The following is a 15,858-nucleotide window of genomic DNA, read 5'->3' as shown; positions in this document are numbered from 1 at the left end:
ACACACACACACACACACACACACACACACACACACACACACACACACACACACACACACACACACAGACACAGACACACACACACACACCTGGCCCAGTATCAGAAACTGTGAAAACATCGAGAGCAACAGTGCAGATGTGATTAAACCATCCGTTCATCAGTTTGTCATGGCACAAGACACATGCACACTCTTCCATCCACAAACAGTCAATTAGACACACCCACACACCAAAGCTAAATCTTGTTTATCATGATGACCATTAGCATGAGTGACAGGAAGGTTAAAAGAGGGGAGCAGCTACACTAGTCTCCTGTACTGTGACAAAATGCTTCTGAGGTTTCTGAATTTGTACTTTAGGGCCTTCATCAACAAAAGGCCAGAGTCAGAGAAGAAGGGGTGACCTTTTGCACTGCTGCATTTTCACTAGTGATGCAGTAATGATGGATTACAAAGTCCTCTTCGGCAGACAGGATGGGAGCACAGCCTTTCAAAGGCAATAATGTGTGTGGAGTTTCCCCTGTCCTATCTCTTCCCCAGCGAATGGAGCAGACTGAACTCCTGCTTTCTAGCCTCCGGCCACTCAATACGGCCCAGTGGTGGCTGTGCAAAGGCTGCCAGGGGCTAGGGGGAATGTTCGTACCAATATGAGTGTGGGTTTGTCAGTCAAGGTGTCAGTCAGACTGACGGGTCATTGTGTCGGCTGACAGCCGGCTGAGAGCTACAGCACTTCCATTAAGAAGGAACATCACTCACTGGCCATTACAGCCACAGTCCTCTCCTGTTCACTGGAATGGAGGATAACAGGGGCCACATATACACACAGGGCATCAGCAAACTCTCCTGGCAGCTCAACAGACATGTAGGCAAATTCTGCTGTCCATACAGATGTCCCTTTATGTGCAGAGCTAGGAAAGGAATCCATCCCCAGGATGGGGATTTGGGTCCCATTGTACTGAATCAGATCTTAAGCTGGAATATGGTTGTCAGATGTCTTACTGAATCCATTTGGGTTCAGCTTTCAACATTTCAAGTAATCAGAGTTTTACAAAATTAAAGCGCAACGACTCAACTGAAATTGACACCTTTCTTTTCTTATACACCACTCTATCTGATCAATCAATCAATCAGTCAAACAATCCGGGGTTTTTTTCAGTCATCATGAAGCAGAACATGGCCAACAGATAGAAAGAGTCACTTTGAAAAGCGCTTTCTGGCACCCCAGAATCCAGAATTCTTAACAAAACAGAGGACAGCACAGCTCCTGACATCCTTCTGGAAACTGACACGGGCACAGAGGCCCACACACTGGCCAGCACGGTGACCGGCTGAAAATATCTTGCAGACGTGTTTAATTCCTACACTTGCTTTGATGCCCTTTCTGATGTAGAGATGGAGATAGACACAGATGGTCTTGCCTGTCCCTATGGATCGTGGCCATATCCCTTCTTCTCCATATTTTCTTCAGTGTTTACATTTGAAAAAACCTAGACCAGGTAACAGAGTCTGCAGTAGACTAGTGAGCAGATTTCCCTGGGAAGACTGGGGTAAGCACAACGAGCTTTTTCTAAACTCTGACAGAGACAGTGTAAGCAATACTGCATTTTTAAAAAATCCATCTATATAAAGCATACACTGGGTGTTTCTTAAATGCCGAAGAAGACCACAGACTTGGAATTGTACAGGAAAAATAAAAGCAAGAACGTCACCACATTTGAGTCAATATGGACATATTCACCCTCCTGACCTCAGAAATGTCACCCTCAGTCTTCAAAACCACACATATCTGCACACAGTGTACAAACACACACAAAGAAACAAACCAGTACACAGGGGCTCCTACCTCATCTAGTTCAGAGATGTAGACAGGCTTCTCTTCAAAGCCGATAGGCATGGGCTCGTTGGGTGGGATCTCCACCTCTTCATACATCTTAATGTTTTCTCGGCGGATTCCCTCGGGGAGCAGCAGCTGAATGTCACACAAACACAAAAATGAGGAAAACTCAGACTTCACATATGACCTCAGAGACTCAAACACACACCATAAGGATATTCAAAGTCACAAAATATACTATCAGAATTTGGCTATATTTTCATAAAAATATACTTTTTAATTTCCTTGAAAATAGAGAGCAGATCAAACACACTTTGAATATCGAATCACTTCTTGTTTCCATCATACATTTGAAGTAGTACATATGAATTATATAGAACAAAGCATTAACATTACTTTAGAATTGCTTTAGAATGTAGAGTTAACTTACCTACACTGCCCTACTAAGTCTAACTGCAGTAACTAGGCAAAGGGTTAAACTGAGAAAACTGCTTTAAAGTTTTTTTAACGTTTTTTTAACTGGCCAGCCAAATGGGTTACAGGTAGGTAAATGATATGACACTTATTTCTACATGCATTGAGGATGCCTTTTTGATGCTCAAAATCATGATGATTTATTTAACCTTTGACCCCAAAAATGTAGTTACTGCACTTTACTTTGCTGTAAAAGGTTCTAATAGCAATACACAAACACAGAGCAGTAACTACAATGTTATCTTAAAAGTGTTTAACAATTCTATTAAAAGATTTGTGTATTTTAGACTTAATATTATAAAGTAATGTTATATTTTAGTCTAAATGTTATTTTATTGCACTTTTTTTACTTAGATAATAATGTCCCTATCAAATAAACTTATCATTTCTATTATTCCTCTCTTCACTATTGAACACAATGAAAAATACAAAGCCACACTGTATCACAGTATTATTTATCTGAAATAAAGCAAAATTGAAATCTAAAACCTTGTCACAAGATTAAACAGACGTCAGGGAGTCATTTTTAGTTATAACTCAATTTCGACCAAAAATGTAGTTACTGCAGTTAGGCTTGGTACAACAGTATAGCTTTGCATTCATTTGTTTAGAAGTCTTTGGTAACCAGCATCCACAATTTACAACATCTATATTAAAATAATTAATGTGTCATTAACATTCAACCAAACTTTAAAATGATGGGAGGTTGTGAAGGAATGAAAAACTCAAAAATAATCTTTCAAAAACCAGATAGAAGCATTGGGTAATGTGTGTAATGTCGGAGCAGACTAAAGACTGTGTGATTAAGTGAAATCTCTGTTGTGCAATGTACAGCCTCTGGCCAACAGAATGAATGAACTGCAGCTGCGGATCACCACTCATAAATGGATTATAGACTGCAACATCATGATTTTCACAGAAACATGGTAACAACGGCAGCGTTCCTGGTGGAGCCGTTGAGCTAACAGGAGGGGTGAAAGCCCACCACTGTCAAGGAAACAAGACAAGACTGAACAACAGCAAAGGGGTGGGCGATATGGCCCTAAAAGATAATCATGATATTTCAGGGTATTTTTGCGATAACGATATACTTGACGATATTACAAAATACTGAAAAATATAAAGAAAATAAGATTTTTTTAGTCTGTATAAATAAATAAAAAACGTACATAAATACAAAGAATTTACTCTTGACTCTTGAGTATTAGCAAATCCCCCCCGGGAGAAAATTTTGTACATTTTTAAGTAAAATGCATAAATCTCGAGCGCATTGAGAGCCAACGTGAGCAAACACCTCACATAACATTTTTCACAGTCAACAGGGCTTTCCACTAGGACATGAAGCAGCCAGACAGTTAAAAAATAGCTGGCTAGGGGGCCCTGGAGATTTTTTTTTCATAAAAGCCCAAATTTGGTGCCTCTCACACATTCTAATGCCACTATTCCATCATATACGCTGATCTTATCATTGCATATTTTGATTAAATATTGTAAAGGAGAATAAAGGTTCTTGTTTGTTTTATTTAAGGCATCTTGTTTTGACAGTCTTCTTGTAAATTATGTGGTGTTAACACACTGTGCTCTTATTTTGAAAGCTGCATTGTTTAGCGAAAGGAAGTAATAGTATCTTTTTGTGATTAACACAACTTTAACTGTTAGCTAATGTTAGCTCGCGGCTAATGAACGGCATAATGCAACAGTGTGTTCGGACCGTTTGGAACTCTGACTGGCCGGACAGGTTGATAGTATTAAGTTTAGCTCACGTGCACGCACTGACGCACACAGAGAGATGATGTGGGGACGGGACTGATAGAGACAGGAAGGCACGGCAGCTCGGTATATTCAGTGTGTGTGTGTGTAGGTTTGTGAATGCGTGCGCATGTCTCGGAGGAGGTTAAGTTTTGACTGAGTGAAGGGTGACCGACACTCTGCTGAGCAGAGACACAACGCAAAATAACTTTATATGATGAATAGTGTAGCTATACTATCAGTAGCTTGAAATGTGACTTCAGCGCGGCACATGAGATTCTGGTGGACTGCCAGACAGTCTAGGTAATTAATGGGAATCCCTTATGCCACTACATCAAGAAGTAGGAATGTTGCCATGATATGCATATTTTTTTTACTCATAAAAAAATTATACCGGTATAATTGTGAACAATACGATATGGTACACCCCTAACCCATGTACAGCAGAATGTGGCACAATAATCATTTTTCCTTGATTACCATGTTTTTGTAATCTAATATGTGAAAGCCAAAATCCTAAAATGTGATGGATGTCCCAGCCCTACTAGTTAAGGCTTGCTATAGGCCTTACAGATTACCAGGAATGCTTTTTACAATATAAATGAAGCAGTTGTTGATCACTGGGAGTGTGAAATCAGCAGTCAATGACAATAGAAATCTGTAAAAAAAAAAAAAAGCTTTTTCAAAAATTGTGTGTAACCGCAACCACAAGGTCATTGAGCATACACTGCACAAAAAGTATTAGTCTAATTGGTCCATTAGTGGGAGAGAAGAGCCGCAGACAGAAAGCCAGATTGACAGATGCACACACACAAAACCAAAAGCATGACCCCCTCCAGGTTTACGCCTGGCATACGTAGATAATAAACACACTAAAAAATAGACACCGAAATCAGTACTAACAGAAATTTCAGCCTCACCTTGGCTCCTCCAACAAACGAAGGCATCTTTGTGGCCTCTGCATAGCTGTCATAGACATTGGGGTAGCGAATGCGTTCATACACTCTTTCTCTGCTCAGTACAGGTTCACGTCGTGCAGTCAGCAGAGCCTGCTCCCTGTGCAAGCAAACAGACAACAACAGACATATGGAACACGAAAAACACTCTAGTGAAGGTTTCTGTACCCTATAAATTACAAGCTAAAGGGTCAAACCAAGTACTTCAAGATGAGGAGAAGGAAATAAGTCGAAGCAATGAAAAAAAAGAGCAAGAAGTTATTTTTTACAAAAACATCAGCCATCACCTTTGGTTCCATACGTTAACCCTCACATCCAAATATATATTAGCTTTAGAATGAATCGTCCAGTTGATAATTCAAATGGAGAGGCACAGATGTGAGGCATTATGTTCCTTCCTAAAGTGGCTTACCTCTCTGCTAATATTTTCCTTCACACTGGGCTGGATTTGGTCATGCTAAGTTTTTAATTAAACAGATCGCTGCTCCTTTTTTTATCCTCTGAAATTAAACTTTCAGAAAAATCCTTGTGAAAGATGTGACAAGCTGCAGCGTTGATGTTTTGTTTTTTTTCGCAATTGTTCTATTTTTATTTTGTAAAGCTAAAGCCAAGTTGTCATTGGTACAGATAGCTGAGAGCACAGGTGGAGATGGACATACAGAGAAAAAAGATAAATGAGGGGAAAAGGACAAAGAGAACGTTTTGTGGGATGATATACCGCTGAGTCCTCATCTCTCTGTGGTCAAAGGTCATGACAGGATCTGAAGAGTCGCTGTCATCTATTCCTTTGCCTCTCTTCCTCTCTCTCTTCTCCTCCCTGCGGTACATCTTCATCATCTGTTTCTCTTGCTCTGACTGGATGGTCACCTGGCACCCATAGGCGGGCTTGATCCCTTCTCCACTGACTTTCCAGCTCACATCTGGAGGAAATACATGGTACATAAAATGACAATGTAACAACGTCAAAGGTTTTCAAAGTGTATGAGAACTAAGAGCTTTAGAAGTACTTGAATTTGACACAAACTGTTGGCACAAAGCCGTTCAGCTCTGTGTAAGACTTTCTTTCCTTCAGTACATGTAAAGCAAACAATTGCTGCCAATTAGCCTAATACACTGTATTATGTCATTGTAAGTGTGGAGCATTCAAGGTCTTTCTCTATCTACTTACTTACCTGTACTGTTCTACCAAGCCTAACTGCAGTAACTACATATTTGATCGAAATTGAGTTATAACAAAAAATGAACCCATTGTTGTCTGTTTTATCTTCTGACAAAGTTTTAGCTTTATTTCAGATAAATAATACTGTAATACAGTATAGCCTTATGTTTCTTCATTGTGTTGAATAGTGAAGACAAGAATTATAGAAATTTTAAGTTTATTTGATAGGGAAATTATCTAGATAGTGATTAAGTGAAAAAGTGAGATAACATTATATTTACACTAAAATGTAACATTACTTCTAGTCTAAAATACACAAACTTTTAATAGAATTGTTAAACACATTGTAGTTACTGCACTCTGTTTGTGAATTACTATAAGAACCTTTTACCCCAAAACCAGAGTGCGGTAACCACATTTTTGGGGACAAAGGTTAAATAAATCATGATTTTTGAGCAATAAAATTACATCATCAATACATGTAGAAATAAGTGCCATATCACTAACTTACCTATAACCCATTTAGCTGGCCAGTTAAAAAACTTTAAAGCAATTTTTCTCAGTTTTACCCTTTGTGTAGTTACTGCAGTTAGGCTTGTAGGGCAGTGTAATCTTGTGGACTTGCAACTACTCCAATTCAAAGTCCACAGTGTTTTATCAAGGAATACGTTCATGATGATGCATTTCACGCCCACCAGTGGTGTACACTTTGAGCCAGTCTCAAAGCAGCCCTAAATTTTGTCCTTGGACTGCTATTATCTCACTAAATGAGGTTTGATAATGTTATTGTGTCTTGAATAGTCGAATATTCAACAGTTGGTTCTAAGGTGCCTGATACATCCAATCTCAAAGACAAATCGTCCTAGAGGGGGAAATGTGGTTAGGAAACAACGGATCTTCTCATTCAGGCTGCAAGGGGGTTCTGAATGTCTGATATAACGAATGCAAATAATACTTTTATTAATCAGAGTACCCACAAGAACATAGCAAGCAGTATCAGAGCGCTTTGTGTAAATTTATGACTGATTCAGCACCAGGAGGCAGGTAGAAACAGCCCTCCCTCTCTCTCTCGTTTTCTTTCTGTATCATTGACTTTCTTATCATTTTGCTTCTTCCTGGAGATTGCTATAGGCTACTGGGGGGAATTAAGTTAGGCCTGAAAGTTTTATTACAACCATGAAAAGCACTGATACAATTGACATCTGTCTATTCCTCCGATTTGCCTCGATAGTAAGAACAAGGGCGCACCTACACACATTTACACACAACACACACATTTACACACCACACACACACACATTTTTACACACACACACACACACACACACACACACACACACACACACACACACACACACACACACACACACACACACACACACACACACACACACACACACACACACACACACACACACACACACACACACACACACACACACACACACACACACACACACACACACACACACACACAAACAGCAGCCTCAATATCGATAGGAGCTGCAGCATTTATTTTTATTTTGTTCAACCTATAACCTCCACACTGTATATTCACTTGTTGACCTAACTAAAACATATTATCTGCTTTGCTGTTAACTCACCTGCTATCACTGCATGACATACATATGAATTATAGTAAATATATAGTAAGTCCAGGTCAACAAATATAAGCATATACTCTAAATAAATGCGGTCAATTTATTCAACAATCACAATTTGGACATTTATGAAAAGTTCTTTGGGGTTACTGGAGCCTGACTGTATAAACTGAGAACAGTTTGTAGATCACATATGTATAGCAACAAAATGATAATAATAATTATAAATATACATGTTTAAAAACAGTAACAGCCAAAATAGCATATTTGCAAGAAATAAAAAGCTGCCAATCAATGAATGTAATTTAAAGGCAATGCTTGGTTTGAATGCAGTTTGCTTTGATCTTGGATGGAGAATTGTGGAGACACAATGATGTGTTAGCTTTGACATCTCTAAGTATGTTAAATGTTAATACTGTAACCTCATTTTGTTCTAATGAACACACATAATAAATTAAGTGAGAACAAATGAAAACATAAAAGAGCTCATACACAAATAAAATAATAAATGCTCTTAAAATACATTTTTTAATTTCCTCCATGACCTGCCATGATCCATACCTTAAAAGGACTTGAGCATAGACAATATAATTATTTTAAGAGTATTCAGGCTCTGATGCTCACAGCCTGAAAAAGTATTTATCCCCGAGTGAGCAACAGAACCGTTGACATCAAGAAAACAGGTCGACAAGTGTCAGTAAAAACAAATTCATATTTCTGCTGTAGTCTTGATAGCCCATTGATGTCAGATGCAAGTGCATGTGGCATTGCATGGGTTAATGTTCCCCATTGCAGCCTCCCTGTTTGAGGCACAACAGCTCAATAAAAGGCAGAATTGCTCTTGAAAACAGATGAGATCTGATGATTGCACCGCGGCCTGGGCTGATTGACTGAATGATTTCTTCTTTATCTCGTCTAGCTGCTCTACCTGCAGCACAGCCTCCCTCTCGTTCTAGCAGCTCCCCTCTTCCCGTCACTCTTACCCTTCCTCCCATTACCTTTCCAACTCCCAACCCTTTTAACTCTGTCACCCTCTATGCACCAATTCCTCTGTCTAAACCATTCCCCATCCTTTACTTTCCCTCTCTCTGGGAGCTATTGTACCTTGTTATGCATCTCCAACAGTGATTGCCTCCAAATCTCTCGGATTCTCATTTCCACAAGCGATCATGGTTCCATAATCATTGTGAAGAGCAACGCCAAAATAGATTTTGTTTGCTAACAAGATGGTTTCAAGGTTTCTTCACACATTTTCACATTTTTTTTTACATTTAACAAAAAAATAGGATTTTCTAGTGCAGCCATTTTAGAGCCAACATATGTACTTAACTTGCAAGATCCTCAGTTTTATTATTTGTCATTCATGCAGTATATTGTGTATGCATTTTTCAGATGGAGCTAAATATCAAATATAACTTTCATGCTAACTTACCTACATGTATATACTCTTTTTACTGTGCTTTTTGTTACATACAATTTCAAATTACAACCTGCAGTGGTAGTAAATATGTAATTAAGTACTTCTGATTTTGGTTGTTAAATCACTTTATCAAATATAAGTAAAAAATGTCAAAATATGAATTCATGCATTAAAATAAAGAGTTAGGTAACCAGTGGTTATTTGACCTTCCCAAGTTATAGTTACAGTAGCAAAGCAATATGATGAAGACAAGAATACAGTGTGCGTATATCACCAAATGTAAAATGTATGCAAAAGTATATTTCAAAACTTTAAATGTTGACCAAACAGCACTGAGCTGTTGTTTGATTATTTGATGTCAATTTCTCCAACGTGGGGGCATCTTTGAAATCTTTTCAGAGGTTTTGTGGCAAACAGCGTTGTCAGTTGCTGCCAATTTCTACAAACACTGTGAACCCTTTTAAAAGGATTCTACAGGTTGATGGTTGACTGTAAGTAAGGGCATTCTTCCCAGATACTGACTCCGAATGCTGTTACAGGAGCCTCTGTAGTGTTGTGGGTAGTCCGTTTGACCAACTGAACAAAGTGTTTGCTCAGTTTACATCAAAGATACAGAACGAAGTAAAATAACATCATATGATCATACCGTCTCAACACAATTCCACTCAAAGTTGATATTATTTCATTACTGTGCAGCCCAATGAAGCTAGTTTTCATTAGCCTTGTGACCTTGCAGTTAGTTCGTTTAAGACTTCCTGCAAGAGTAGGGTATGACAGTGCCCGTGTTTCTATTGAAGTCAAATCGAATTTTGAAAATGTTACATTAAAGAAAATGTGAATTACGGACGTTTCCATCAACTCGTTTAGATCCAATAAACAAAGCTGCATAAACGTAAACGTAGATGGCAGTGTAATGTGTTGCTGTAGGCTAATCCGTCAGTAAACAAGAGAAGAAGAAGAGAGTGAGCAAGAAAGAAAAACATAAATAATAAAGATGCTGCTAATCGGACAACTTTGACCACCCATGTCTTCAGGAATGAGATTCAACTGGGCAACTTCTAATTGTTCTTTCATGTCAGAGGAAACAGCTGATCAGTCATGTGACTTAAATGTTCGCTATGTCAGAATGTCGGAAAAAGTGTTTTCTATCTCCCGTTTAGTGCATTAACTCTTTTTTTTGGATGTTTGCATCAAGCTTTTCTCATGCGAATCTTCAAAATGCCAATTGAAATTTGTTGATGGAAACACAACTAATGACACTTGAAGTCTGAATGTCACATATTGGTTGGCAATCTAATCCCTGGGCTTCATTACAGAACAACACATAAATATGCATGAACATACAGTACTGTGCAAAAGTTTTAGGCAGGTGTGAAAAATGCTATCAAATAAGAATTCCTTTTTTAGTTATAGTTTTTTTTAAATCAATTAACGAAGTGAAAAGTGAGTGAACAGAAGAAAACTCTAAATCAAATTCATATTTCGTGTAACCACCCTTTGCCTTAAAACCAGCATCAATTCTTCTTGGAATTTTTTTCACACCTGCCTGAGACTTTTGCACATTACTGTTCATAAACATTTCTTTACAGCTACAGCTAAATAATAGCTCCAGTGCTAATGATGTATTTCTGCCTCACAAACTCAACTCTCAACACAAAGTACACCATAATCCTCCTTACCATTCTGTCTGCTCATAATGTGGTTTAATAATTTCAATATATAACTCTCACCAACATTTAAGCCCTATAATTGTGAAGACAGTGTTTTAGCAATGACTTCTGTGGATTACCAAAGCACTTCAGGTATTCAAATAGACTGCCTTATTGTCAAACTTGCTTAGCAGTGAGGATGATGCAACACTGCCTTCATCCACTGATTTCTTCTTCCCTGTGTTAGTTGTCACACTCAAGAGCTGTGAGCCGAGTTTGTACTTGAACAGCAGTGAAAAGCCTCTGTTCTGATCATGGCCTGGGGAAATAGTCCAAAATGCTTGTCAAAGAAGCACTGACATCATCTTCCTGTTAAATCACGGCAGAGCCATTTGCTATGGTACATCAAGTCTGGGAAAGTGCTTTTTGTGTAGGCTTCTACACATATTCCTTGACACCTACTGTACCATACTTTAACAGAAAAGAATAAAAGTTTAACAACCCACTCAAAGGTATTTGTAAACACAAACACACTGGAATGGGCTCTACCTCTCTGTGTCTCTCCTTGCCGTTTTAGAGAGGGCTGGACAACACAGTTTAGACTTGGACAATGGCTCTCCCTCTTTTAGGGCTGCAACAATTCAGTAAACAGACAGGAGTAATGTTGAAGTTAAATTACTACTACTATGATAAAAACAGAGCCAGGCCCTGAACCGTGCCAGCCCTTGACCGTACGACAGACACTGCAATGGAGAATTCTACCAATGTCAGTGAGGTAATGTTAAGCCTTCTGTTATTGTTAATTTTTGGATTTCTGGCTACTTGTTAGGACTGGGCGGCATGGACGAAAAGTCATATCCAGACATATTTAAACTGAATATCGATACACGACATATATCCCGATATATTTATCGCAAAGTGAGAGCAAATGTTCAGTCAAAGCCAAATATGACATGTCATATGACAAGTAGTTTTATTGAAACCGTTTATTTCAGTGAACATAAATACTGTATAACAACAGAACCCTGTTTTAAAATCAAAGCTCCATAAAGTAAATAAATAATAAATAAATAAATAAATCAAAAATGAAATCTAAATAAAAATAGCCTATGAAATAAAAAATATTTTTCTGAAATAAATATATTTATGTGAGAAAAGAATAACAAACATTACAAAATAACTAAATATGACAAACCCTAGTGAGGGCAGCATTTATACATAAAGCAGCTTGCCTGGAGCGAGGATCGCAGCGCATATTTGAACTATATTGATATATGCGATATGGTCCTATTCCATATGACATTTAAAAATACATCGATATATCGATAAATCTTAGTGTATGATGCCATACATCATAACATAGACTCAAATAATCAATGATGAACTTTGTTGCAATCTATTGTTATCATTGATTTTAATCGATTCATTGCTGAAGCCCTAGAGGTAAGCTAAAAGAGGTGAGGAGAGTTTTAAGCACAGTTCAGACCAAAGATTTGTTACGAGACAAAGTCATTTGAGACATTGCAGGGAAAAGTTGCAGTGGGTCTCAGCTCGACTCAAGCCAGTCTTCTGCTGCCACCTGTGAGGCTGCCAGTGGCTGGTTTTGGAACAACCCATTCAGCAGCTCGTACCAAAGTCAGCTAGTCAAGTCATTTACAAACAGTCAGCTGGTGGAAATACTTTAGTTGAGACCACGCAGACTTCCATATGACAAAATCCTTGATGCAGACTTTTATTTATCACACCACAAATCACGCTGTATTTCAGTCAGAGTTGGAGGTCCGAATTTTCCCCGTCCAACATCCAACTTCAAAACGTTCCAGGGGCACGATGCCAAACGTTAACACTTCGCCTGGGCTTACTGTGTCGCACTGAGGGCTGGTGTGAGAGGGACAAGACAACTATATTGTTTGCTTGTTTTCTGACTCAGTGTCAATTCTCTCTCCAAAGTATAAATAAATAAATTGATCACAAAAACACATTATTGTGGGGGAAAAACAGTGCATGCAGATGACAATACACATTTAGTTTTACAGCACTGTTGTACTTGGAAACAGAAAATATGTTGTAAATAGGAGCAACAATAGTACTACCCCTTATACCTCTCATATCAAATATTTGAGGGTTTTGTATGCCTCAAACTTGAGCATCGCTTGTATGGTAAATATACTTAATGTTTCCTTTTTGTAGATGGTTAACCATTCATGATGTACGCTTCCATGAGTGGTGCCATTTTTGTGAGACGTCAGATAACTCCTTGGTGAAATCAGGGGAAGATAGGTTTGCCCTGAGTAGGGACTCTGACTTTGAGTGGCATTTCATTGTACTTTTTTTTGTAGGAGGTCGAAAATTTCAGAGATTGGATTTTCGAGGTTTGGCATAAGACAATAATTTGCTGGCTAGGGTACATTGCGGCCCCTGTGCGCCACTCCCTGCTGCTTGCAGACTACTACGCTGGAAGGAGAGGAAGGCAATTTGCCCGCTGTTTTAAATTGTATTTCTTTGTGCATTCAATATTACTAAATAATGTAAAATAAAATAAATATTCAACCTTATTTAATGTGCTGCTACTGTTTCATTATTCATTAATCTGCCTTTTATTTTCTCAATTAATCAGCTAATCATTGAGTCTGTAAAACATCAGACCATAACTGTCAATGAAAAGAGAGCATAATTTGAGATGTCTTCTGATGTCTTGCATTGTCTGTCAAGTGTCATAGAAGTGACCTTTTCCATTGCCCTCTCTATTTCCATTAAATGTAGGTTTGCAGTTAGAAAACTAGAGAGCAGGTGGTGACATGCAGTTCTCTTGTGCTGTTCTGTGTACAATGACACAGCAGGAAAAAGTAAATGCTCCAACTGACAACATGAGGTTAGAGCTATATATGTTATACAGCACTGTATGTGCTTGTTTGATTGTGTTTTTGCCTTGAATAGCCCTGGATTAATCCAGTACATGTCAAAAACTTTTTGGATATGTGGACATGTTGTCTTTTTTATTGTCCATTTCACATAGCACTGCCTCCATCAGCCACTGAAATGTGGAAAAGAGCCACGAAGAGAATCTGTTCTTTGATAAACATGCAAGTGCCAAGCTGCAAACTGCAATTTAAAAGCTAATCAGCAAGAGACAGGCATTCCCACTAAATCCCACACTTCCTGATGGCATGCAAATAGTGGAAAATTTAATCAGCCTTTTTTAACCCCTCCTGACTTCGCCCTCAGTTGTCAAGGCAACACTAATCTCAAAAGCTGTCTGGCAAAGTGAAATTTTTAACGCTGATCAAAACTTCTTCACAATGGGAATAGTATTAGCAGAGGTTTGAAGCAATCCATGGATGTGATCCACGACTACAGCTTGTTTCCTTATTGGCCGATATATATTTCACAGATACAGTGTCTTGTCTTTGCTGATGTGTCTCATTTTTATTTGTTTTAACAATCATAACGTTACCTCATGGTGACTTTTGACACGACTGCATCACCTTCAGAGTTTCAGAGTGCTGGTTGTGCCACTGAGATCCATGAGAGGCAAGAAACACAAGTCTAAACTTCAGGACGCCCGTGGCTGGAGTCATACATAAAAGAGGAAGCCATAAAAAGATTGCTTATCCTTAAAAAAGTCAAATGGCAATTAGTCTGCCAAAAGCCAGTGGCATGTAACATAAACATACACAACATGCACAAGGGTCAGGAAAATTTGATATTGTTTCGTGACCAAGATAAGTAGTGAATAAACCTTTAAGCATCCTCTGGTGGACAAACTATGTAACTGTGACACTGTTTTTAGCTAACGTAACATTTATAAAAGTATTTCTCCAATGACACTTCTTGTAACTTATTAAGTCTACATCTTTATAGCGAAATCTGTATCTGTAGTATCCCAACTTTATTGGAATTGGGCATGTAGATATTGTTTTTATTTGGATGTCGCAATATCATACATGTATTTTTTTCCTGGTTTAAAGCGCACTGCTGTAGCTCTCTGGTAAGTCATTATATCCACTTCACTGATAAATACTTGTGTACATGTTTTGTGAAAGAACCAATAGTAAACCCTACAATGTGGTCAGAATATTGATTTTGAGATATTTGGTGAAAATATTGTAGAGAGATACTTGACTTTCTCCATATTGTCCAGCCCTACACGAAGGACGTAAAAGACGCACATCGATGGAACAACGCGTTCGTTGTATAATGCCACCACTATGTGTAGGAGTATGTATAAGGGTGTTTTGCGGGCACTGTGTCTGCATCAGACGCCGAGGGGCGGGACAAAGCGGAGGTTTTGATACACAGATAAGGGGCTGCACACCCTGCTTGCTGTTATTGGTTGGCTCTTTCCCTGCTGCCCATAAACGTCCCAAATACAGCAAAATGAGCAGAAAAGAGAAAATACAGGCATTAGTCACACACTTCTACTGGGTTACAAGTGATGATTGAGATGGATAACTTTTTGCATTGGTCTATTTTGATTTGTATTATTATTGATTTTTAGGAATAGCCTCTCTCTCTCTCTCTCTCTCTCTCTCTCTCTCTCTCTCTCTCTCTCTCTCTCTCTCTCTCTCTCTCTCTCTCTCTCTCTCTCTCTCTCTCTCTCTCTCTCTCTCTCTCTCTCTCTCTCTCTCTCTCTCTCTCTCTCTCTCTCTCTCTCTAATGCATTTTGAATGATTCAGCTAACTTTGTTATAAAATGGACTTAATACCATTGGGCCACACATCATTTCACTGACTAATATTACATCTGAACTTGAGTCTATAATTTAGCTGCTAAATGAATGAACAATGTTACTAGTCTACATTAATTAGTTCATGTTCACTGTTTTAACACCCAGCATTAAAATCTATATTTAGTCCAAAAACTCTAAAGGATGAGCCTGTATGACTTTAAATGGTTGGGAGCTCACTCTTCTAATCTTCAACCACTCTTTGATGTCTACCTTGCATATGGATCACAAGAAAGCAATAGCAACAAAGAATTATCCATCCTATCTTAAAAACAATATCTTCAACTACT

At 38.5% G+C, this 15,858-nt stretch overlaps 1 protein-coding gene across 1 annotated transcript in view; it reads right to left on the bottom strand.

The window, feature by feature from the left end:
* The window catches only part of ascc3 (activating signal cointegrator 1 complex subunit 3), a 155,605-nt gene that overhangs the window by 119,890 nt on the left and 19,857 nt on the right, over positions 1–15,858 (bottom strand). The window contains exons 6-8 of the mRNA XM_059339001.1: positions 5,732–5,933; positions 4,978–5,113; positions 1,844–1,969 (exon numbers count right to left, since the gene is read on the bottom strand). Of these exons, the coding sequence (XP_059194984.1) occupies positions 1,844–1,969; positions 4,978–5,113; positions 5,732–5,933 (464 nt within the window). The remainder of the gene's footprint in view (positions 1–1,843; positions 1,970–4,977; positions 5,114–5,731; positions 5,934–15,858) is intronic.

Source organism: Centropristis striata, chromosome 8 (genome assembly GCF_030273125.1).
Source record: "Centropristis striata isolate RG_2023a ecotype Rhode Island chromosome 8, C.striata_1.0, whole genome shotgun sequence".
In the NCBI taxonomy this organism is placed as follows: domain Eukaryota; kingdom Metazoa; phylum Chordata; class Actinopteri; order Perciformes; family Serranidae; genus Centropristis; species Centropristis striata.
Note: the sequence above shows the minus strand (reverse complement) of the source record. Positions and strands in the feature narration are given on the sequence as shown.